The sequence below is a fragment of the Astatotilapia calliptera genome, chromosome 20, assembly GCF_964374335.1.
Source record: "Astatotilapia calliptera chromosome 20, fAstCal68.1, whole genome shotgun sequence".
Taxonomy (NCBI): Eukaryota; Metazoa; Chordata; class Actinopteri; order Cichliformes; family Cichlidae; genus Astatotilapia; species Astatotilapia calliptera.
Window position 1 is genome coordinate 18,009,278 of NC_137441.1, and position 25,710 is coordinate 18,034,987.

Sequence of the window (25,710 nt, forward strand, 5' to 3'; positions counted from 1 at the left end):
GTCACAGGACAGAAAGAACCCTGTGAAGAACTCTTACATTAAATTACAAGCAGTTTGTTTTCAACTCCAGCAGTAATTGACTCATATTTGACCATATGAAGACTCCGCCCACTTCACAACAATGAAGAATGAACAAAATCACATCGCTCAGTTTTATTTCAGCCCATCTGAGCTGCTTAATTTGCAATTTTTTAAAATCTTGTTTCCATGATTCATTGGGTCCTATGTAGATCCTACAGTGAGTGCTCTACAGTGCAGTAACACTGGAATGAATAATGTTGCTCCGGATCTGTCATCACATTATGAAAAAGAACCTTAAACAAAAACTCTGTATTGTAAACAACATTTATTTAAATACACAAAATCAGATTAATTGCCATTTTAATCATCATCTTCTTCCTCCTCTTCATCCTGATTAATCTGGAAGTAGCGGAGCTCATAGCTCTCCTTGGTGTTGGCAACAACACGCAGCCAGTCACGGAGATTGTTCTTCTTCAGGTACTTCTTTGTCAGATACTTCAGGTATCTGGAAAAACAAGAGATGTTGAATCATCAGTTGAATCCCCTTCAGGGAACAGCAGCACGGTGGGTGATAGTAGAGATGGCACGATACCGATATCATAAATTTGGATATCGGCCGATACCAATATGAATCCGATATAGTGTTTTTTAATCAATAAAACTGTTTTTTTAATATCTTGCTGCATTTTGTATAAGTTCAAACTCTAAATGCTCAACCAGACCGCGGACAGGTCCCGCACGCCACAGCCGCTCTATCACGTGATGCATACTGTTCCGACGCGCTACGGTTATGAGCAGTTATGCCATGTCGCAAGTTTTGTGAGGTGATTTTTGATATTTAATGGATCGGATTACATTTTTTATTTCTCTCCGATATCCGATCTAGTAATTTAGGTCAGTATCGGACCGATACGGATACGTAATATCGGATCAGTCCATCTCTAATGGATAGCTTCCTGGTATATGGAATGTTACAAAAAGCTATGCAAACCTTGCTTTAACAATGCCATGAAAATAGCACATTTTTCCCCCACAAACACAACAGAGTGGTGGTGTGGCGACATCTGAACTCATAACTGCCATTATACCTTTAAGAACTGAATCCTGTTCACCATGGGCCGTTTTCTCATCGATCATGATGATGATGAACTCCCTAAACATCCATTCCCTGACATCATCATTAATTGTTAAACTATTTGCTTACGTGGCAAATACATTTATCCATTTTTAGTTTTGAAAAGACTCAGCTTTTCTGGAATCCTCTATTAAATAAAAAAAACTGACTAATAAGCTCACTAGCTGTGAAATTACACTTTCAATTAAACTACAGGTTCCAGTCTTCAGTTGTAATATCCCAGCTCACGTCACATGATGTCATACTCAATAAAAACCCTGTGCAGCTTTGTTCTTGCACAGCAAGAGAGAAAGTTACATTTCATATAATATATTTGACACTTTATTAGACATCGTTTCATTATTATTATTTTTACATTCTCTCCGATATCCGATCATTCAGGATTAAAGATGTGTGTCAGCTGTCGTTTGACACCGATATGCCACCATATTGTTAATGTCTTAAAATGAAAATGTTAATGTTAGTATTTGTGAATGGCTGCAGCTGCATGAACCCTTCAGCACAGTGAAATCACCAATAGCAGTTTTTAGTAACGTCACATGATCTATATGAAGATGTTGAGTTAACTGGTCTTTACATTTGCTTCTGTTAGTAATGTGGTCTCGTCATCTTACTCAGAACTTTACATTAGGATCAAACAACACAGTGAGTGCCTGATACCTTTTGGAGAAGGGCACCTCAGAGGACACTGTAATCTTGCTCTTGCTTCTCTCAATGGAGACCACACCGCCACCAAGGTTCCCGGCCTTGCCGTTCACTTTAATGCGCTCCTGCAGAAACTGTTCCTGCAATTAACATGTGGTAAAAATGTTACTTTATATCGACGGCTCTATTTATGCTCCACATGAGCAACAAGTTCACTGAAGAGTAACAAGCAAAGTTCTAATAAAACCAACAAAGCTCTTTCGGTGAATGAGTTTGTGGATTTTAAATGCATCAGGCCTTTTTGCTTAAATGAAGCTAACAGTAGTATGGATTATTACGAGCTGTTTTCCAATTGTATGGCTGTGAGTTTGATTAGTCATTTCTGGGGTTATTCCTTCGGTGTTAATTCATTTTGACTTTTTTGTGCAGCACATTTGACTGTGTTACATGTAACTGCTTTAGAGTCCTGTGTTTCCAGCAAAGCCTTCAATCTTCAAACTAAACGTTCAAGTGTTTTTCCACCTCAAGTCAAAATAACGAGCACTATTTTTATTTAAGCAATAGATCTGCATTTCTTTATCCTAGGTACAGTTACTGGCATTATGAGAACGTTTGTCCTTGTGCACAGCTTTTCTGGTGGCGCGTACACCACATTGCCAAAAGTATTCACTCACCCACCCAAGTTGTTGAATTCAGGTGTTCCAATCACAGCTGTTATGCTGCTGTGTTGACATCAAAATGCTTGTGAGCAATAACCAATAACTGCAGTTTAGAAAGCTAATTAGCACCTAGAAAGCTTCATCAATTGACAGGAGCCACACAGAGAGGAGACCTTTACCTCATTATCTGTTCAACGTGCAGAAACTTGGTTGGTACTTACCAATTTTCTTGTTGCTTAAAAGAGAAGAAAAAAAAACCCTACTCTTATTTGTTTTAGATATCATCTTAAACATGTAAACACACTGTTTCTTGCCACTTGCCAGAAAAATTGCCACCACCTCAGCTTTGTAATACATAACCACATTGGCCTTGTTAGTTTGTTCTTAACAACTCGTATAAGTATAACCAGTAACTAAGCATTTCACACTAAATTATAGTGAGTATCAGTAACTAGGTGCTGACAACTACCAGTACTGAGAAAATGTTAATGACATTCATCCTTAGTGGCTGTAGCTCAGGTGGCAGAGCAGGTCAGCCACTAATCAGAAGGTCGGTGGTTCGATCCCAGGCTGCATGCCAAATATCCTTGGGCAAGATACTAACCCCATGTTTGCCTACTGGTGGTGGTCAGAGGGCCCGGTGGCGCCTGTGTCCGGCAGCCTCGCCTCTGTCAGTGCTGTGGCTACAATGTAGCTTGCCATCGCCAGTGTGTGAATGGGTGAATGACTGAATGTAGTGTGAAGCGCTTTGGGGTCCTTAGGGACTAGAAAAGCGCTATACAAATGCAGGCCATTTACCATTAGTGTCATGTGGCCCTAAAGACATCTGTAGCAAGAAATGTTACCGACTGAAGAGAAGAAGAAAAAAAAAATAGTCCGAAGCTTAGGTGTGTGTGTGTAAAGGTGTGGTTTCCCGAGCTAATCCAAATGGAGGCTGAACTCAAAAAGGGTGTAGAGTGAGCCAGATCTGGCTAGGAATGTCATCTCAAAGAAGCCCTGCAGCTTGTGCAGGACAGCCTTTAGTCTTAAATTGGTAATAAAATAACTCAGAAAAAGTTACAGCTTAAAACTTACAAAGTTGGCAGCATCCATGATGCCATCTTCGACAGGGTGCGTGCAGTCCAGTGTGAATTTTAGGACCTGCTTTTTCTTCTTACCACCTTTGCTGACATTCTGCTTCCTCTGCCAATGGAAGGACAAACATTTACTTCACTGCAAAGAACCTCTAGGCTGTCCACTACATTTATATGAACAAAATTTAGTAAAACACCCAACAACAACCAACTGTTAACATTCCAATGTATCAAAATGTTAATTTCCCGTTTGTGCAGTACATAGGTCCAAAGAGCGATTGGTAAAATCTGGTCACCATCACATTCAACCGCAAAAATCCTGCAATCTGAATTAATAGCGGATTTTGCTTTTACCTACAGAGTTATATGTATTCAGCATAACAGTTTAATATACGTGATGATGCAACTGTACTTCGATTCTAGCCAAAGCTCGACTTTAATTATAAGAACATTCAATGACAACATTAAGTATGCATAAGTGCTATTTTCGACTCTTTAATGTTTTGATAAGTACGACTAAAAGTAATTAAAAACATCTCCATGAGTTGAGCTCTGCGTCAATCCCCCGACTAGTAACGTCCACGTCTCGGAGCGATTAACTAACAAGCAGGTCAAACAAACAAACACAGCTCCGTAGATACTGTCAGCCTCCAAAACCTTATCTGCGCACCTTATTAAACAAAGGTATCGTTATAGGGCTAGCAACGTGGTTAGCTCTGCGACGCTGCTAAGCTAACGTTAACTCACAGACAGCCATAGGCCACAAAAAACTCAGCTGTGTAACCGAAAAAAACCATCACAAACGGACCCAAACCCTGCATTTTAGTCCATGTAGATGCAACAAGCCAGTTTTTTCCAGATTTCATATAGGAAAAGATACAACTTCGATAGATTTTAGCACGACTTTTTACTTACAATAGGCGCCATGGTGAAGAAGCTATCAAAAAGGAAGAGCAAGCGGTGCGCATGCGCTACACATCATACGCCGAAAAATTGATGGAATTCGTTTTGTCCCAAAATCGCTTCATTTCCATTCATCCAATAAACTTTTTTAAAAACAGCAATGGATGTTCATAGAACCTCGCAATAGTCCCGGTATTCCTTGTTAACTAGTTTTTACATTAACTGGTTAGATTTGTTTTTCACTCTCCGTGTTAAAAATGTTGCACCCGCAGATTCGTCATTTTCACGGAACCGTCTGATCGCTCTAACAATATTAAAGACCTCCGCAAAATAAAGTCTCCATCTCCAGCTCGTTCAAATATATACACGTATCGATATTATATTAAGATAACAATTAAATTATTTTAATTAAAAAAAAAAACCAAAACACCTTCTGCCTGGTCCGTCTTTTTGTAACATAAACAACGAGTCGACATTTTCCTCACGACAACGATTAGTTTGACGGGCCCGCGGGTTTACCTGTCAGCTGTTAAACACCTGCTGCTGATACAGGAAACACGCCCACGTGACAGTGACGGTTTAACGTGGACAGCTGCTGTTTGGGGTGGGGGAACTCCAGGCCACGAGGGCCGGTGTCCTGCAGGTTTTAGATGTGTCCTTGATCCAACACAGCTGATTGAAATGGCTAAATGACCTCCTCAACATGTCTTGAAGTTCTCCAGAGGCCTGGTAACGAACTAATCATTTGATTCAGGTGTGGTGACCCAGGGTGAGATCTAAAACCTGCAGGACACCGGACCTCGAGGCCTGAGGTTGGACACCCCTGGTGACGTCAGCCTCCACAAAATAAACAACTGCAGCCCGTTTTCTCAGCGCAGAACTGTTGGAGCCTGTTTCCTCTCAGAGTGACTGATCTGGGTTAAAAGTAACAAACGGCATTTAACGGGAGGGAGTGATGGACACTGGGCAGCAGATCAGTCAGTTTACAAACAGGAAACCGGGCTGAAATAATCTGTTTCCAGTAGGCTGATAAGTGCTCTTTATTTCAGCATGAGAAATGTCTATAAGTACGTTTTGAGCACTTTGAGCTGATCATCGTCTTAAAACAAAGATAAAACAAAAGCACATTTATTTTCTGAGGGGAGTGTAGTGAGCAATTCACTACAATTCACTACAATTCACTACGTTGATTCAATAGAATCACCTGATATTGACTAAACATTGTTTCAATGTCTCCTGGGGACTCTATGAATTAAATTCTCAGTGCCCCGAACTTACAATAAAACATTACAAATACAATTACTCAACATAAGATTCCCCATAACACCTGCCTTTTCATTTCCCCTGATTCATGATGCGCTGGTACCCAAGAAGGTGACCATTAGCCCCATCGTATCAACTCCATAGTGTTTGTTGAATCTCTATCAGATTGTGTGGCCTGCTATCTGAGTGACTGTCTTGCAAACTAATCCAACTTCTTAATAGCAATGAACTGGTCTGCATTGGTGCATCATATCTTTATTCTCTTCCCCCTCCTGCCCCCCCCCCCCCCCCCTCTTTCTTAAATAGATAACTATCATATCTGATATCATATCTCACAGTACAATAATATTGAATGGGTTGCATTGTTGTATTTTGTCATGTTTCTCAGGTCTTTGTCTGAATTTCTACGAACATTATTGCTAAGGATTGTCTTATTGCATTGGAGTCACACTGGGTTAAATATGTACACTTGGGTTTTAAGGGGTATTTATTATTTTCTTCTTTTTTTTGGGTTGTATGGAAGCCCCAAACGCAATTTCATTGTTCTTGACAATGACAATAAATAAATAAATACTAAATACTAAACTAGCCAATGATGAACTTGAGTCCGAGCATATCACCGATCTTAATGGTCTTGCGTCTTCAAACCACTCGACAGTTAACAGTATGGAAACCATTTCTGATAATAATCTTGCGCTGATGATCCATCTCTGATCTTTTTCCTTACTTTGACATGAAGCTCAGGAACAATAAATGTTATCCTGCTTTAGTTGGATCAATCGCGCACTGCTGACACAGTCTCCATGCACAGCTTAGAGGGAACACTGGTTGGATGTATTCCTTTATGGATCTGTGTAGATTTTAACTGTAATACTGATCAATACATGCCTGCACTGTAGGTGAGTTTAAAAGAAAAACCCAAACCACATGACACTGATGGACAGATAAATGAAAATGACAACATTTCTGCCAACATAAGAGGTCAATAAGATGACACTTTAGTCGTGCACATGTAAGTATGTTTACGCACATTCACCCTGCAGTCAAAATCACATATTTTTCTTTACTCTTTGTCTGTATTGCATGGAGTATAAATACGACATACCTCATAAACATATAATTTGAACTTGCTCACCAACCTTCAACAAACGTTACAAAGTTTGCTAACATTTTCTCAAGTGTAGTTTTTCCCTCCTCTGCTGTTTTAACCAATGGATCATTTTATTCACTTTCAGTCTAAAATAAAATTCTGCCCATTTGTCAGAAGATTCAGCTCATTCATACACATTGTTATTGAGCATCTGTACTTTGGTCAAGAGCCTGCTGGCATCCAGCTGAAGGAAGATGTTCTGAAGTACTTCACAGCCGGCTTCAGTTGCTGAGGGTAAATGAGATTCAGTGTTCCTGAATCTGCACATGCAGAATCCATGTAAGAAACAATGCTTTGTCTGTGCTGGCATCGCCTCTCTCAACAGTGATGGTGAAGATGCCACCGGGACAACTTGTTCCAGCTCCCTATTGAGATCATTTATAAAGGAGGGTGCAGCAAGAATATTTTGCACAATTATAAGTTACTCTCTGAAAAACAACATCATACTTCAAACACTGCTATGTGCATAAAAATATGAATATGTAGAACTTCTGTAACATTATTACCATTTGTAACATTAATATACACTTATTAAGCAGTTAATTAGGAAAACTGATGCAATGCAAGAATTGTCATAAATTTGTACTTTTACTAATATTTTATTTTTAGTCCTATTTTCATGTTTTCAGTGGGAGAAACGTTTCATCACCTCTCCGGTCAGGCAGAATTGCCTTATCTGGATGACTGAGCACGCCAGACTGTTTTTTACATCAGTATTGTGTTTACACATAATAATTTGCCCTTTTGTTACATTTTTTCATGCCATCAAAGTATTTTCATTGATAGTACTTGTTTTATCACAGCCATGTACAGCTGTGAGTGTTTGACAGCGCTATGGTCTACAAAGATACATCTTTTTGTGAAATGAATAAAATAATTTTCCTCCATCACAAAAAGCATCTGTACTTCTCTGTTCAAAGCAGAGCTCCGTTTACAGAAACAGTATTTTAGCATCACTTCATTCAAGATTGACAGAAACAAAAAAGAAAAATGTTTTGGTTTACCTTTACACTGTTCAATGACCAACTGTGGTTAGGCCCAAAGGCTTCATTCGCCACAGCAGGTATGAGGAGGAGGAGGGGCGGATATCAGAGAAGCAGTGAGGAGAAACAGGGAGGACAGGACGTTCTGGCATAAATCACTTGTTTCTGTTTAAACCAAAATGATCAGGCTCTTTAACAAATCTCTCTCTAAGCAGCTGTAGACATTTATAATAAGAGCCTGACAGTGACAGAAAGAAGCACTTTTAATGATTAGACTTTTATCGGCTAACAGTTTCCATAATGGACAAACAGGTGCCTTTGTCACCATTGACAACTGCAGTAGTTTCACTTAAAACTGGATTAATTTCAAAATCTGCCGCTCTCATTTCTATAAGAGTCCTTTATACATCTGCTCATGCCAGCATCTCCACCAATAGCATTCACTCAGGCTTTTTTAGTCTTTCCTGTGGCACGAGACAGGCGTCCCCATTATCCCCCCTATTGTTCACATAGAGCACCTGTCAGTCTTTCTGAGATCCTCCTCTATTTTTAGCTGAATTTCCCAATTAGGCACAGAATTTAAGTTATCGCTTTGTGTTGATGATTTATTGCTGTATGTCCCAGATCCTGTTCTCTCCAAATCATTTATTTTATCTGCTTTTCACAGATTTGGTTCATTCTCTGATTATAGAGTGACCATCGCTAAAAGTTAATGCTAGCCTATCATCATTACTGCTCACACATTCTGATGTCCCTTTTTTAAATTAGGCCCCTCTGACTTTAAACATCAAGGATCAATGTAACATTAAATGCTGTTTTCTCTGCTAATTAAACAGGACCTCCAAAGATAGGGAAGCTTACTTCTTTCACTTATTGGTAAAATCAGTGTGATTAAAATGACCATCTGAACAAATCCACACTTCAGAGATGTAAAATTCAGAGGCGGATTGTCACTTCCTAACTTCCTGTTCCATACTGGACAGCGCATATCCCCAAAATCTCCTTCTGGTTCAGATCTTTGGACCTTCTATGGCGCAGTGTAGAGCCCCCGTCCTGTTTCTCATCCACTCTAAATGCTTTACTTCTTCTATTCCATCCAACCTCTCTGGCTTAACCCTTAGTTCACTCCACACTGAAAATTTGGCATCAGTCTAGGAGGCATGTCAAATTTAACTCTCTAAGTATCTACGTTATCTCCTTTATTGAGGAATCATCTGTTTCAACCATTTTAGCATGATATAATAAGGGGCTGGCATGTTTTAATGATTTTTACAATGATGGTGTTTTCTGCAGCGTCACAGATCTCTCTCTCTCAGATCTCCGTCCTTCTGACCTGTTTCAGTGCTTTCAGATTAGACATTGTGCCAAGGTTTTATTCCCAGTTCTTTTCTCCACAGCAGTGGGAGGAGCTTATGAGCCAAGACCCTCTTCAAAAGCCAATTAGCTCTAAAGTTTATAATGAAATGTCATTTTTTGATTCCTCACCAGTTACTAAAGGCTGCTTGGGAACGTGAACTGGGTCTAAATTTGGGGGATGACTGGTGAGACAATGCTCTAAAAGAATCACACAGGTTCAGTCTGCGTTCGGCTTTCTCTCATACAGTCCTGCTCTCTAAAACCTGACAGTCACAGATCCATCCCAGTCTCACTGACTCTCTGGCTCATCACTTACTCACTTTTGGCAGAATTATTTCGATTTCATGGGACATGAAAAAAGGACATTTTCAGTGATCATTAAACCTTTCCCCCATGTTGCCATGTCCCACTTGACCTCTAACCAATAAATATTTTAACGTTCACTTTCTTAATGGCAGGACGTTATCTTCTTCTTCACTGGAAGTCGACTAAAGCTCCCTCCAGCACTTAGCGGTTCAATGACACCATGTCTTTTTTAAATCAGCGAAGCTCTTAAGATATTACGGTCCATTACAGTCCTGTAAGTGTAGGTCACTGGGAACTACAGCAGTCCTGGTGTTTACTGGGAGTAACCTTCAAAGACCAAAAGAAAAAGCTGAAGCCTGCAGTGATATGATTCAAATGTGCTGCAGTGGAGAGCTGAGGGGCTACTGACAGTGTTTCACTGTTCTTTGCTGCCTTCTGTTGTTTCCTATTTATAGACTTCTCTCCTTTAATCCCTCTGTCACCCCTCCCACCATCCTCCTTGAATTTTGTGAGATAGGTCAAGAGCCTTTTTTTAGTTTCACAGTCCTCTCACAATAAAGGTAGAGGGAGTTATAACTGCCAGTCCTCGTGCTGTGTCTGAGTGTGCTCTTGTTTCAACTGCAGGATCAGATAAGCAGCCATGGATGATGTATACAAAGCAGCGGTGAGTACTGATATTGCCGAGTATGCTGTTATATTTCCTTCTATAACATGTTTTCTATGATATACATATTTATTGGACAATTACATAATTATATTATGAGACAGACTGTATAGTTGTTTTTTAACAACTGTCAGTGTCCTCCTGAAAATGTGAAGTTATGTTATTATTGTAAGCTTTGCGTTACTGGAGCTTTACAGTGAAATCTGAGTTCAGTCAGCCTTGTGTACCAGTGTGATATATTTGACCAACTTCACAATGCAGTGCAATGAAGAATTTTAGGAGAAAGTTCATAGAAAAGAAAAAGGGATTCATTTGAATATTTGCCCGAGGTCACCAAACTCATGTTGGAGTCAAGACGCTGGTCTGAAAATGGTTTGAAAATGTCACTTTTATATGTATAAATAAATGGTGCCTGACAAGAGAACAAAGAACAGCTGGACAGTTGAAGGGAAGAAGAGAAGTGACAGCTGCTGACTCCGTCAACTCAACTCCCATAAACAAGAATAGCAAGTGAAGAAATTAGTGTCACATTGCAGTCCATACTGAGAGCAGGAGTGAAGCTGCAGACGTGAACCTCTGCTGCTGCTGAGTGCCACAAACAATCACCAAATGAAAAACACAAGTCAGATGAATTTCATGTCAATTAAAATGTGATGTTTTCCTCCAGGTCGAGAACTTAACAGAGGAGCAAAAAAATGGTGAGGAAACGACTTCTTTTCATTGCTGTCTTTCTCTTTATTAGATGAAATGAAAAATGCTTTATTCATCCCACCTTTGAGAAAGAAGTTATAGAATTATAATTCAGTGTCATTTCTACAGCGCCAAATCACAACAACAGTCACCTCAAAGCACTTTATATTAATAATATGAATATGTTTTGTTTTCATTATTTTTTGTGTTCATTTTGTTTCAATTACAGATCCTGATTATTTTTCATGACAGGAGAAACCAATGAACCATTTCAGGCTTTTATTTTAAATACTTTTTGAGGGATTCCTGATCATTGCCTCAGATTTCCATGTGTGGAAAAAGGCCTGAGATTGTGAAGTATCTGATATGTGAAGCTACGTTTTCAAGCAAGCATAAATAAATATTTTAGACAAATCAAAGATGGTTAAACAGAAAACAAACAAAATAAATAAAACTAAATTGATAAATTTGTGGTTGTTGGATTATTTCATTGTTTGACAATAAACCTCACACCACAGGAAAGCCTATTTCTTTCCCATAAATGGTGCCAGAATAAATAACAGTATTTTTCCAGTGTAAATATTTTCTTTTGTTTTCTGTTTTCCATTGTGGATAAATTATAAGATTATAGGATTTGGATCTTTGTGTTTAAATGACAGCTTTTATCATAACAAAGGATAATCAGTGAATTCCTGTAATATTAGATGATGTAAACAAGCGCCCGATAGAAACAGTTCAAAGTTAGTTTCGTCCTCACAGATGTTATATTTTCAGCATCAGTCTGGTCTGCATCGGCTGTTTGTTGTTGTGTGCAACGTTAACAACAATCTCAGTAACAAAAATGATTTGTTTTTTCAGAGTTCAAAGCTGCGTTTGATATCTTCATTCAGGATGCAGAGGACGGCTGCATCAGTACCAAGGAGTTAGGAAAGGTGATGAGAATGCTGGGACAGAATCCCACTCCTGAAGAGTTACAGGAGATGATTGACGAGGTGGATGAAGATGGTATGTCAGTATTAGTATGTTGCCATCAGGAACATGTTTATTTCACGACATGGTTTGCATATTTAAAAAAATTAAAAGGTGAAAAAGACATTATAGTCCTGATTTATTTATTTGCTGTATTTTCACAGGAAGTGGGACGGTAGATTTTGATGAGTTCCTGGTTATGATGGTCCGCTGCATGAAGGAGGAGAGCAAAGGAAAATCTGAGGAGGAGTTGGCTGAACTTTTTCGCATGTTTGATAAGTAGGTCTCTTTTGCATTTTTTGTTCACACGCAGCCAGAATACAAAGAAAATACCACCAGCCTGATACCACACAAATCATTGCTAACTGCCAGTAGGAGATTGAGGGATGTTTTGAATATTATTGCGTATGTGAAGTACACATACAGTAAAAATCTTAATGCCAAAAGAGCTCAGCGAGTATTCCACGTAGGATTGATGAGTGTATTTTTATGTGAAGGAATGGAGATGGATACATAGACTTAGAAGAGCTGAAGTCCATGCTGGAGTCCACTGGAGAGGCCATCACTGAAGATGACATCGAAGAGTTGATGAAGGATGGAGACAAAAACAATGATGGCAAAATTGATTATGATGGTATGGGAAGCAGTTTATTTGTAATTAAAATGTGCACAAAACAGCTGTCTCCTGACAACATAAGGAGAACATTCTCATCACGTTCACAAACCATTTCACGGAGAATGATTACAGAGTCACTGAGCTCTTTATTGTGGCTGACAAAGTGCATAAAGTAACAAAAATCAGAAACTGAGTTCAAAAGGCAACTAAACAAAATCCAAAGGAGTAACTGTGAAAATGATATTTATGGACTTTGATTTTAAAACCCATAGATTTTAAATCAAACAGTGTTGTGTAGAAAAGTTCAAAATAACATTTCCTCCATTGTACCCAGTCATGGATCGTTAGTAATGAATAGCTTTGCTGATGTGACTGATGTACTGACCTGTTCGTTGTCTCTGATAGAGTTCCTGGAGTTCATGAAAGGTGTTGAATAAAGGATTCTGCCGGAGGCTTCACATCTTCTATCTTCTACATGCGTTGGCAACATCATCGAAGGCCTTCTTGAAGATATCTTCACCGGTTTTTCTAATACTGTACCTTCAAGGCCTTAACAGCTTTTCCAGGAAATTTCATTGAATAAAATATTTTTTCTGAATAAAAATACTTAGATGTTTGTTTTGTCTGTCATAAAATTTTGTGTAAATTAGCTTAACTGAAAGTGAATTAGTATTATTTCTATGGTGCTTAACTGAGCTGCACAGTCGTGTTATAGTTTCAATGGGACACTGGACTCCAGCGCAGGACACGAGGCAGGAATAAAAGTTCGAGTGGCTTTTCCAAGGCTCCACAGAAAGAAACTTGGCAGGTAATTCCAAGTTTTCCACTCGCTTCCCTCCTTGGTACATGAGGCTATGCACAAAGGAGATGACAGCAAAGACAAGCCACAAGAAACAAAACATGGAATTCAACACTCCGGTGGAATGCTCTGATGGTTAGCGGGAAGAAGCCTCGCACTTTATCACATCTCTCAACTTATTACTGTATGTCCATATATATTATGACTGTGGCCATTCAAATGTCCACGTCCATATACACCACGCACTTGGCAAGACACAGAGACAGAGACAACGGGTGGAGGACAGAAGGATAAGTTGACTCTGGAGGATCAGGGAGGTTTTTATTATCCCCAAATGCAAATTTGTTGTGCAGTCAGTAGAAATCACACAAACATCAAGCAAAATGCAATAATGTGCAATAAATACACAACAAAGCAATATGACCATTGAGAACATGGTGAGTTATTTAAAAGACGAATGGTTGGGGAGTTGCAGTCCTGTATGCTGGGATACTGTTTCTACAACCAGATGGAATCAACTCAAACTCCTCTAATAAGGAGTGTGGAGGAGCTGCCATAACCTTCTACAGGTGTGGAAGCTCATTCAGGGCCACACCTGCGATTGTGCTGGACTCTGTCACTGTATCTTGAAGTATCGTTGTGCCTGCACCAGCAGACAAAAAAGAGAGTGGAAGAGCAGATTTAATAAAACAGTAACCTAAAATTAGATGTGCTGGGAAGCTTTTCTACAGACAGCATCCACCTAAAGCTCAAAGGTAACCTTATCATCAGTTTTAGTGCTACAGTATAAATACTGCTCAATGACCTGATCCTTTCTTAAGAGCTTGAAAAAAGGACGTGACTGGACTTCTTTAAGCAGTACATGTGGTGGTTCTTATATGGCTGTTTTAAACTGTTGGAGCACTCAACACACTTTATACAACATGCCTCATTCACCCATTCAGACCCTTTCATACAAGCACTTTATTCTACACCTAAGTGAAAATGTCTCGATGCTTAATCATCCAGGTAAAGAAATCCCAAAAGGTTGATTCTGTTCATCTGGACATTTTCAGCGGGAGAAACATTTCGTCACTCATCCAGATGACTTCTTCAGTCTCAGCTGACTGCAGGTTTCCTGCACTGATCAATGTCCATGAGTACCATTCACAGAGAGTTGGGGAATGACTGCAATCACAGCATTGTAAGATGGTGACAGATGTACCCTTAGACCATTCAGAGATGGTCTTTCCCTTTTCACGTAAATGGCCTCCTTGACTGCCCTCAAACCAGCGTTCCTCCCTGTCCAGGATGTGTTCATCCTCATCCTTGAAAGAGTGTCCTCTGGCCTGTAGGTGTAAAAAGACTGCAGAGTCCTGGCCTGACGAGGTAGCTCTTCTGTGTTGTGCCATCCTCTTCATCAGAGGTTGTTTGGTTTCCCCGATGTATAAATCCTGGCAATCCTCCAACAGCGTACACTCTGTTACTCTGTTTGTGTTGGGGGATCCTTGGGGTGGACCAATTTTTGGCGCAGCGTGTTTTGGGGTTTAAAAGCCACAGAGTTTCACAGAGCCTGCAGTGTTTAGAAAAAATGCGTCTCAACTGTTCTGACACTCCTGACACATATGGGATTACTACGGGTGATAAGAGAGAGCCTCTGTTTATAAGGTTGGAAACCTGCAGTCAGCTGAGACTGAAGAAGTCACCTGGATGAGTGACGACACATTTCTCTCCCTGAAACGCTACGTCCAGATGAACAGAATCAACGTTTTTTTGGATGACATTAATAATGTTAGTCACTACTTGATGCAACTCAGTTTTTAACCAGCAATTAAAAACAGAACAAGTATATTTATTTATATATTAACTTATATGTATAGTGTATTTCTTATTTATGTATTTGACCTGGGGATAGAATCTTTTTTAAACTGGCAAAATAAAATGTGAAGCCTAATCCAAAAGGTAGAGGGGGAATCTTGTTTTCCAAATCCAAACTGGGAGCTGGTTCCACAGAAGAGGGGCCTGAAAACTGAAGGCTGTGCCTCCATTCTACTTTTAAATACTCTAGGAACAAGTAAATTAACAGCCTACAACGTCTTTATGATGAGCCTGATTTTTCAAGACCTTGTATGAGATGAGAAATTTGATTCTGGATTCAACAGGGAGCTAATGAAGAGAAGTCAGTGCAGGTGAAATATGCTGCAGCATTTTGGATTAACTGAAGGTTTTTCAGGCAGTTTTTAGGACTTCCTGATAATAATGAATTACAGTAGTCCAGCCTAGAAGTAATAAATGCATGAACTACTTTTTCAGCGTCACTCTGAGACAGGATATTTCTAATTTTAGAGATGTTGCACGAATGGAAGAAAGCAGTCTTACATATTTGTTTAATATGTGCATTGAAGGACATGTCCTGGTCAAAAATGACTCCAAGGTTCCTCACAGTGTTACTTTGTTACTAAGAACCAGGTCATTTTCCTCTCTAAGGCCCTTCTACACCGATCGCTCAGCGTGTCGGGGCGACCAGCTCTTGGCAGCATGGTTCATACTTCTTCCATTAAGTGATTTTGGAGTTCAAAGTGCTCACTTCAATGCTGAAGAAATCTTTCTGTACATTCCCCCAAATCTGTGCCTCGACACAATTTCTTTGACTTTGAGTTTGTGCTCTGACATGCACACTCAACTACTGAGTGTGTGCATTTTCCACCGCAGGCGGACTCCAATGAAGTTGTAGAAACATCTGATTCATTCATGATCTGTTCTCATTTTTACATTATGGGCCATTGTGTGTCGAACTTTAAGGTGAAAAATGAATTTAATCCATTTTGGAATAAGACTGTAACATGACAAAACGTGGAACAATTAAACTTGAGTTAATACTCTCCAGATGTGCTGCACGTGTGCTGTTATGGTAACCACTCCTACCATGAGATATTAAAACATTAACAAATTAATCGTATTCAAGCACCACCGGACACCTGGAAACGTAGTGTTTGGTTTATTATATATAAGAAGCAGGTAAAGCTTCGGGTCAGGGTGCTGTCTCACTGCGGGGGTCTTCATGCTGACTACCCTGATGGATGTCTCCGTTAACACACATACAAATAAGTTACCAGTTAAACAGTGAAGCTAATCAAACACCATGTTGAGTGAGGGTGAAATGCCAAAACATCTGCCTGCCAGGTGAAGTCAGATCACTGCCATGCTAAACACAGAAACAGGTACAAGGCCTACGCTCTTAGTGTTGCCATGTTCCCAGTTTCTGATGGTCACATAGCATCTATGGGCAGAAGGTCTGTTTAATAATGACTGTGGTGTTTTGGTTGTTTGAACCAGATGGTTGGACCTTATTTACCCATTTCAATATACCATTTGTACACAGTACTGTAATATTACTGTCATCTCACACCTAAAGTAAAATATTTCACATTAAAATCCAACAGAGAAAAAGAAAAGCAGCTCGTGTGATTCATGGAATGTAGAATGTGGGAAAACAACAACAACAAACAAAAAATGCTAACTTATTGTGCACACACACTTTCTGCAGTTTCCACCTTTTGCACCTCGGTTCATCAAAGTACCATCATTCCTCCCATTTAGCTTTTCTCTCTGTCGTAGCAGAGTCATCTGCATACAGATGTCAGTTCTATCCAGCAGAATTACACTATTAAACTTGCTCACGGCTCACGAGTACATTCCCCTCAAAACATTTCCCTTTCATGAGGGCGTCACTGATGTTTTCACTGCTAACAGAAAACAGGACACCCTGTCTTTAAATCTCATTTCATTTATAGAAACTCCCACCCTGCTTTACAGCATCATTTGATGTTTGAGCTGATGAATGGTAATGAATGGTCTCTATATTATTGCATAGTGCCTGTTCTGATGAGCCAGGCTCATCTATGAGCGTATGTCTTTGTTGTTGGAGAAAAAGTAACACATCATCTGCATAAAGACTGATTTTAATGCCCTTAATCACTAAAGCCTGTCTGATTGATGCTGTGGTTGGTTAAAAATTGCAAACAGTGAAGGGCAGAGTGGGCATCCCTGCCTGGAGACAGAAGCTGGAGGATGTTTGCTCATTTGTCCTGACACATGCTGTTGGGGAACTATTTTTAACCAGTTTATGAAACCAAATGCGTGTAAAGCTGCAAATAAAAAATTCCAGTTTACTCTGTAAACACTTTTCTGCATCTACAGACAATATTGTGGTTTCAGTGTTTTTACTACATGAGTAGAAATCTGATACTAAAGCCTTAAACACACAGTCAGATAAGGGTAATCCAATCTCTCCTCAAAACAAAAACACCAAATATAACTCAGTCATTCAGCTCAGATTTATTTATGTAGCTCCAATTAACAACAACTGTTCCCTAAAGGCGCTTTATACCGTCGGCTACAGCTGACAGTATAAAGTCATTTGGTTGATTTGGATAACAGTTTGAGCGTCACAAGCTGACAGGAGAGACAAAAAGAAAAATCAGTTCCTAAAATACAAAAGGAGCTCTAGCACTGGAGCGCTGCTAGCACTTCCTGTTGAATACAGATCATGCTCACGTTACTTTAACAGCCTCAGGTACTTTATAATGCGAGCATACAGCACTAAACACTTGTTTAATGCTGTATGCACACGTCCTTCTTGTACTCAGGTGCTTAGAAACGATCCTTAATCAAGTTTTTGTCAGCCACAACATTAAAGCCATGTGCCCAGTGCTGTGTTGGTCCACCTGAGCTGTAAACAGCTGTGGCCGAGGACCTCTGGTGATGTCACCTGGTCTCTGGTTCTGAGACATTTGTGTGAGAATTGTTTGAGCCTCCATGCATCACATGTTTTAGTAATACTCAATGTTTTTTAAGCTGTAAGTAGATTTAATGTTGGGGCTGATTCCTGTATAGCTTCATTTATTTCATCAGTCCATGCATAAAATTCTGTTAAACACTTTTGTATATTTAACTTGATAAAAACCAACCTTTCACATATTCATCACTCAACCTGTATCAACCTGTTGAGCTCTTATATTTCCCCTTTTGCAAAAATGTTTGTCCTATTGTGATAAACTGCTCTCTGTGAGCACTTCCTGTGACTCCACTCTGTTCTACCTTGTCACTTCTCTCGCCTTTCCTGCCTCTGAGTCACATCACAGGTTTACAGGAGGCGCAAACAGGGACGATATACATATGAAGGTCTACGTTTGCAGTCAGTCATATACGACGACGAAATGCTCTGTAAGAGTGTAACTAAACAAAACTGTATGGTATTCATATGCTCTTGTCACACTGTCATGTTGTAAATGGAACTAAGAGTAAATATAAAAGTTCTCATGAACATTTAAAATTGAACAAATGTCACTTCAAAGTGAGGCCTTGATCTTATTAAACACCTCTGCTCATCTTCCTCTCTGCTCACAGCTCAAAAAAAGGAGAAAAGCTGAGGTACAAAGTGAGAATTGGGACTATTTGTCTCCATAAATCATAACATGTTTTATTGTCCAACTCCTTTTAAACCAGATCACATGTTTTGAGGATGCGCACTGAGCCAACCTGTGCTACTGAATTTCACTCTTTGTAATTTTGGTCTTTTCACATAGAAAAGACTTTTTTTGTTACATCACACTACAGATGACGCTACAAAAAGTCTTTTTATTTATATGCTGACACTACACCTAACAGCAACGCCTGACTGCAGGTTTCACATGAAGACGTGTGATTGGACAAACTGGGATTAGCAGGGACGATGTGGAATTGGACATGTTTAGAAAGAAAATGTAAACATTCCCAACCAATCTGACTTGTTCATTTAAATCCAGATTCAGAGGATAAACAGACATTTATTCTGCACATCTGCCACTGGAAACATGGTGATGATAAACACAGACTTAGACATCAGGACTTGAATATAATGAGTCTCCGTGTGGGTCTGTCTCATATCAAAAATAGTTTGCTTTAATGGAGAAGTACTACAAGAATTTGTACACTAATGATTTTGAACCCGGTTGATTTCCTGTCCAAACATTTGCTACTAACCCCTGAGAGAATGATCACATCACTCTCCAACAACACAGGTAATCAGTGAGAACACAAAGCGTGCTACAAGTGTACAAATGACACATGAGAAATAAATGAAATGGGACACATGTAGAAGAGTGCAGCTTGTCTGGCCTTAAACTGAATGTTGGAGGTTGATATAAAAACAGCAGTCCAGCAGCCTGACACTGTCGCAGCTATCATGGTTTCTGCCTGTGAGCTACGGATTCTCAGTCAGCTGCAGGGTTTTACCTCGGGAGGGCCGTGCCCAGACACACACCCACCCATCAGGTCTGACTCGCTTTAGAGCTTTAAGTCTATTGCGTCCAGCATCCACCTCCTCAGTCTAGTTGACACGGATGCCTGAGATGAAGGGCAGCCCGGTGGGAACCCTTTTCTTGTACTCAACATAGTCCTCGGCGAAAAAATGGATAAGGGAGAGCTCCTCCTCCTCTATCCGCTCCCGGAAGAACCGCCAGCTGGCTATTGTGTAAGCCAGGATACACAGTGGGTTACACAGCATCACCTGCAGCAGCCAGAAAAAGACAACAGATGTCAGCAACAACAAACAATTCATTAAACTGATTTAGAAAACCCCTCCAATAGTAAACCAAATAACCAGTGACTGAGGTCTGTGTACCAGCAGGAGTGGGACATGTAGTTCATAGTTAGTACTTTAAGAAATCTTTCATAATTCTACACAAAGTGTTCCAAAACATACAAACCACAAATGATGGATTTCAAACACTGACAGCTGCATTAAAGCAGCCGAGCAGTAACCCTTCATATTCTGTTCTGTGTGCCCGATCACATCAAACGTTACGTCTTCTGTAATGTTTTTGCTTGTTTTGTTTTAAGTTTGGATCTCAGCGTTAAAACTTGACAAATGTATTTGTTATTAATTGTTCGCTGCGTCCCTCCTACAAAGAACAGATACTGGTCCTGCTCATGGTGTAAGAACCTTCTATGGCCCTGTCCAGCTCTTCTACAGTAGCGGCCCATCGGTGCCACACAGCAACGCTTCTGGCAGTGGCACACACAGTATCATCACAGAGCAGCTGGACTACAGGTGGTACCTGCAGGGCACAGGCAGTGACAAATTAAATAAAATAGCCTCCACCTGGAAAACTTCCTGTTTTGTTCATTTTTTTAACTCCAAAGCAGCTGAAACTGAATAATCTCGTTACCTAACATATCCCACATGTTTAACTGACTTGATGCTATACTCTGATCAAACTGTGTTCCTTGTGTTTAACAAACAAGAAGATAAAATGATCCTAATTGTAAAAATACACAGTATCAATATTTTCTTTTACCTTTATTATTGTAGTGCTGCTCATTACTCTTAGATACGACAGAGCTGTTAGATGCATAGAAAACTGCATCTAAATCGTTTGAGATACACATTTAGATCATCTCAGGGTTTCTAATATGTTCATTACAAATTCTGATTCAATTCACTGATGAACAAACTCCTGCTGAAGATCCGCTGCACATAAACAGCACTTGAAAACGATATAAAGCCCACTTGACTTATTTATAGCTCAAAAGGGCTTATTTACATTTTTCAAGAATTACATTCTTTATTTTTAAGAAGATCCATGAAAGGTGGAGACAGAGATCTCATTACATCACTCAGCGAGCTCTATTAACGAGCAATAATTGATATTCAAAAGAGAAAAAAAACACAGGCTTTTAAATGAACTGCTTACTGGTTTCCATTTTAGAAATTGCAATGTTTTAAAGTTTACCAACATCTACCTAACAACCCTCAGGTCAGCGGCTCCATCTTCTACTGGTCCATGTACAAAAATATTAATGCGACGTACCAAACACAAATTTTTATATTATTTCACTTTCAATCTGAAACGTGTTACGATAGCGTTGAAATTAATATGGTCTAGTGCCCCCCATGCCCCCCTTTAGGCTCACCCCTGCTCTCTTCCATGTAAAATAGGATGGCTGCCGTCATCATTCAGCAGTATCATTTAAACATGCTATCGGACTAAGTTCACAGTTCATCTGCAGGTTTTTCTCTGTATAAAACAAACAGCTGCTGAGTTGCTTTTCTTCATGTTGGAGTTTGTTGATCAGCTGCTTTGATGAATGGTAAATGGCCTGTATTTATATAGCGCTTTACTAGTCCCTAAGGACCCCAAAGCACTTTACATATCCAGTCATCCACCCATTCACACACTGGTGATGGCAAGCTACATTGTAGCCACAGCCACCCTGGGGCGCACTGACAGAGGCGAGGCTGCCGGACACTGGCGCCACCGGGCCCTCTGACCACCACCAGTAGGCAACGGGTGAAGTGTCTTGCCCAAGGACACAACGACCGAGACTGTCCGAGCCGGGGCTCGAACCGGCAACCTTCCGATTACAAGGCGAACTCCCAACTCTTGAGCCACGATCGCCACGATGAAGGACTCACACTCGCTTTTTTCCCAGTAAAGGTTTTAATGGTGACCACAGGAACAGCGCTGCTGTTTTGGATGACATAAACCTCCGCCTCTTCGCTCTTTACAGTTTGTAAACAGACTCCATGTTAGACTGTGCCAGCATCGTCATCACTGCTGCTGTTGGGGGCTGCGTGGGCTTAACAGACATTATAAAAGATGGATGTAGCTTCCAGATCTGAAAGTATTTGCTCATCTGCCGTCACACACACATGAACTTAACTGACATCCCATTCTTAAACTACAAGGTTTAAGGATTTAGGATGTCGGCACACCCTGCAGCATAACAGCTTCAAATTGTCTGGGAAAGCTTTCTACAAAGTTTAGGAGTGTGTGTATGGGAATCTTTTAAAAATCACCTAGTAGTGCATTTGTGAGGCTGATGTTGGATGAGCCTGATTCAGTCTCTCCTCTAATTCATCCCAAAGGTTTTCTAAAGAGCTTGGAAAGAAAGTGAAAAGACTTCTTTATCCCCAGAAAGTTGATTGTGTTCATCTGATCGTAGTGTTTACAGTGGGAGAAACGTTCAGAGCCTGAAGACTTCTTTAGTCATTTCACAGCTAGCTGCTAGCCCATGCAGAGCTTATAGCGCCTTCCTGCACTGAGAATACGAAGCATACGTGGCTACAGGATGTTTCCTGTGAGATCAAACTTCTACCATACACCTGGTAGATGGTTCGAATTAGTGTGTGAGCACGTTCACATCATAAACTGTGATCCAGAGTCACTCTGGAGTTTGTTTGGAACCACACAGAACCAAACAGTCTCGCTGAGGCTGCTTTGGTCTGCACGTGAGCGCGATTACTGTGTTCACACCTGCACAAACAAACCACACCAGGTGGAAAAATGAGCTGAAGTTAAACACTAATGATTGCTGCTGCAGCTCACCTGTGTTCCTATGCTCCAGTAGAACCAGCCCACATAGGAGGGGTGTCTGAAATAGGCGTAGACCCCACTGGTGACCAGCACATGGCTTTGGGCCTTCTCATTCTGGACAATGTGATTGAAGTTGGAACCGGCTGTCAACATGGCCGCCTTCCGTAATCCTTCACCACACAGAACCATGAAGAGACCCAAGACGCTCAACCAGCTGAGTTGCTTCAGTTCTATAAGAGATAAGAAAGACCGATGAAATACTGGTGAGCACATAAAAAGCCTGAGAGCGCAGATCAGGATCTGACCAGCTGCTGGTCTGCAGGCCAACAGGAAACCAGGGTACATCACTTCCTTTATTCAACAGAGGTGTGAGCACATTAGGTGTCAGTATGTTCCCATGAAAGGATGATGGCTGGCCTCTTTCTCCTTCCTTCTCTGTTATCTATTAAAAAAACAGATTATTATATTTCTTTGATGTTGATGGTTACACGAATAGCTGTTCATGCATTTTGCATGTCGCCACAGGTTCCCAGCTAAACTATAATGTTACTTAAACTTAACAAACATGTTTACTTCCTATTTTGAAACACGAATCTCCAACCACTCTTTGGAACTGTTGATTGTCATACCCATGTGACAGCAAGGAAAGTGATACATCTCTGGCAGCAGCCAGCATCATACTGGGTACTACGACACGGCCAGAAGCTCTGCACATAGGATGTGAGTCAGCCATGAATCCATTAGCCCATGCACACGCTCCACAGTCTGGATGTAATCTGAGATCATTGTTATTTCAGCATGAGCTAATATACTGGATCAGGCAACCTCCCTTCTCAACAGTTCTGAGTGGACTGAGTGCAGGTCATTACACAGATGACACACCAACCTGGAACGGTCAGCTTCTCCACAATGAACTCCACCCATGATGAGACAGCAGCCAGCGTGTACTCCACACTGTGGTTGAGCAGGAATGAGTCCAACGACAGGCTGCGAGGGTTGATGATGGCCGTTACCAGATACTCGGAGTAATGGAAGAACGACAGGGAACACATGTACCTGCAGAAAGACAGGATTACTTCACGTTCAACTGTAGCCGGCCTATATTAGGAAAAAACACATCCTGATGTCAACGTATGAAAATCTATGTAGAATTTAACCAAGAAAGTGTGACATATATATAGTTTTACACAACATAACAATTGTACATACCAGCCAAAATGTGTCCAAGTGGTTTCAGAGAAGGTTATAATTAAACCACAGCCAAAGGTCACTCCCAAAAAGCAGGCCCTCACAGCAACCTAGAACGAGGACATGCTGTTAACACACTCTGCACTCACTTTTTCACTGTCCAGGTATTTAAAACTCGTCCTTCACTATTACACCCGTCTGCTCCGCATTCACAAACATGTATTCTGTCTTGCTTCTACCGACTTTAATTCTTCTCCTATCCAGAGCATATCTCCACCTTTCCAAACTTGATCCCACCTGCTCTGTACTCTCACTACAGATCACAATGTCATCTGCAGATATCAAAGTTCAGGGAGACTCCTGCCTGACTTCATCTTCAACCTGTGAACAAGATGGGGCTCAAGGCAAATCCCAGCCCCACCTGTGGCTCAGAAGGGGTCATCTCCAGATCGATAGTTTGTTTCACAGCTCCTCCAGTCTGAATGTCAAATGATCCATGGGCAAGCTGCCCCCTGTGCATCCACAATGCAGAGCGTGAGTGAATGACAGACAATGCACTCATTGATAGGAAAACTGCTTGAATAAATGTGTGTATTATTGGATGAATAAGTCTTGTAGTAAAAAGTGCTTTGAGTGCACAGTATACAAGTACCAGACCATGTATCCCCTGGAACTCATTCCAGCTGCACACCTCACACACTTCTATGTCACTCCTGACTTTACTCATACAGTACCACAATGTGTCTCCTAGCATCCTAAGATATGCTTTGTCTACATCCAGAAAGACAGTACCTTATCTATACTTCTCCAATGCAAACATACAATCTGTAGGGGTCTTCTCAGTCTTAGTTCAAAAACTCTTTCCCATAGCTTCTTGGTAAGGCTCGACAGTTTTCTCGCTCTGTTGTTACTACTGTGCTACATATCACCCTTGTCCTTGAGAAGCAGTACCAGTATCCTCCTCCTCTATTTCTCAGGCATTGCATTAAACAATGTGTTTGCAAAGTCCGCTGCCCTGCTCTCTCAGCGAGACCAAGACAATCCCATAACTCCACAGGTATGTTATGTGGACCAAGCGCCTTTCCACTTTTCATTCTATTTATAGCCCTCACATCTTCCTTGCTAATCCTATGCGCTTCCTAATCCTGTAACTGTCCTCCTTTCTCTCATTTTGTAATTTATCACTGCCTCTTTCTCCATTCATCAACTCAAGCAATGCTGTATAAGTAAATTATATTAGATACAAACCAATACAGGACTAAATGAGCAGATTTCTGAATGGACTTCTGTATTACTTTCTTGTCACAGCACATAAAGTAACTGTTAGTACCAGTTATAGAGTTTAGCCATTTCAACTGTCTAAAATCAGCAAGTTCCTAAGCTTAACAGACTTCTATGTTTAGCACACTAATACCAACAGCCTCTCTCTTCTTTTGCTAATGAGATTAACTCAGTGTTAGCTAGGCTAGCTAGGCGACTCAGTTGGATAACATTAGCAGCAAGATTTAGCATTTAATATTAAATGGCGTAAAACTTGATTGCTATATTAACTGCAGGATGCCAAAACAAACTGAGGTCACAAAAAATACGACTTCAGCATAAGATTCAGCACAAAAGCAGGAAGTTGGTAACCTTATGACAGCACCTACCTTGTACAGAGGTCCCTTGTATATCAGAAGTAAGAGGCCGTTAATAAGGGCAATATGAGAAGAAATCGCAATTTTCCCGGGAGTCTCGGTCAGATAATCAAAGACCCAGTCGTGACGTCCAAACCAGGTTCTGATCAGAGGAATTACAACCACGCTAAGCCCTAAGATAAAGCCATTTATACTTACTCTAGCCTCTAATACCAACTTACTGCCTGCCATGATGGAAATACTGTACAGTGGTAAAATGAGATATCGCGAGAACTAAATGACAATCTCGTGACGTCATGTGACTGCCTTTGTATC

The 25,710-nt window shown here is 40.5% G+C and overlaps 3 protein-coding genes across 3 annotated transcripts; 1 reads left to right on the top strand and 2 right to left on the bottom strand.

Moving 5' to 3' along the window:
- Positions 1-327: 327 nt before the first annotated feature.
- LOC113013631 (large ribosomal subunit protein eL22) lies at positions 328-4,984 on the bottom strand. The gene is made up of 4 exons (XM_026154685.2): positions 4,449-4,984; positions 3,535-3,642; positions 1,817-1,941; positions 328-526 (listed from the first exon to the last, which is right to left on the bottom strand). Exons 1-4 carry the CDS (start codon positions 4,458-4,460, stop codon positions 382-384), a joined length of 390 nt encoding a protein of 129 aa, XP_026010470.1. The 5' UTR covers positions 4,461-4,984; the 3' UTR covers positions 328-381.
- Positions 4,985-9,824: 4,840 nt separating this feature from the next.
- Positions 9,825-13,037, top strand: LOC113013885 (troponin C, slow skeletal and cardiac muscles). Its single transcript, XM_026155103.2, has 6 exons — positions 9,825-10,158; positions 10,826-10,856; positions 11,707-11,853; positions 11,982-12,096; positions 12,315-12,451; positions 12,839-13,037. The coding sequence occupies exons 1-6, from the start codon at positions 10,135-10,137 to the stop codon at positions 12,868-12,870; spliced, it is 486 nt and encodes a 161-aa protein (XP_026010888.1). The 5' UTR covers positions 9,825-10,134; the 3' UTR covers positions 12,871-13,037.
- Positions 13,038-19,019: 5,982 nt separating this feature from the next.
- icmt (isoprenylcysteine carboxyl methyltransferase) lies at positions 19,020-25,651 on the bottom strand. The gene is made up of 5 exons (XM_026154682.2): positions 25,408-25,651; positions 23,780-23,868; positions 23,457-23,626; positions 22,583-22,800; positions 19,020-19,761 (listed from the first exon to the last, which is right to left on the bottom strand). Exons 1-5 carry the CDS (start codon positions 25,624-25,626, stop codon positions 19,582-19,584), a joined length of 876 nt encoding a protein of 291 aa, XP_026010467.1. The 5' UTR covers positions 25,627-25,651; the 3' UTR covers positions 19,020-19,581.
- Positions 25,652-25,710: the final 59 nt, after the last annotated feature.

Bases quoted from the DNA above. Each gene is read 5' to 3' on its own strand.
- icmt (XM_026154682.2), bottom strand. From the start codon at position 25,626: ATGGCAGGCAGTAAGTTGGTATTAGAGGCTAGAGTAAGTATAAATGGC. The intron at 23,869-25,407 runs GTAGGTGCTGTC...TCCTCGTTCTAG, and splicing joins ACAAGGGACCTCTGTACAAG to GTTGCTGTGAGGGCCTGCTT. The intron at 22,801-23,456 runs GTTGGTGTGTCA...TATCTCTTATAG, and splicing joins GGAGAAGCTGACCGTTCCAG to AACTGAAGCAACTCAGCTGG.
- LOC113013631 (XM_026154685.2), bottom strand. The intron at 1,942-3,534 runs GTAAGTTTTAAG...TGTTAATTGCAG, and splicing joins TCATGGATGCTGCCAACTTT to GAACAGTTTCTGCAGGAGCG. The intron at 527-1,816 runs GTATCAGGCACT...TTGTTTTTCCAG, and splicing joins GAGGTGCCCTTCTCCAAAAG to ATACCTGAAGTATCTGACAA.
- LOC113013885 (XM_026155103.2), top strand. From the start codon at position 10,135: ATGGATGATGTATACAAAGCAGCG. The intron at 10,159-10,825 runs GTGAGTACTGAT...GTTTTCCTCCAG, and splicing joins ATGATGTATACAAAGCAGCG to GTCGAGAACTTAACAGAGGA. The intron at 11,854-11,981 runs GTATGTCAGTAT...GTATTTTCACAG, and splicing joins TGACGAGGTGGATGAAGATG to GAAGTGGGACGGTAGATTTT.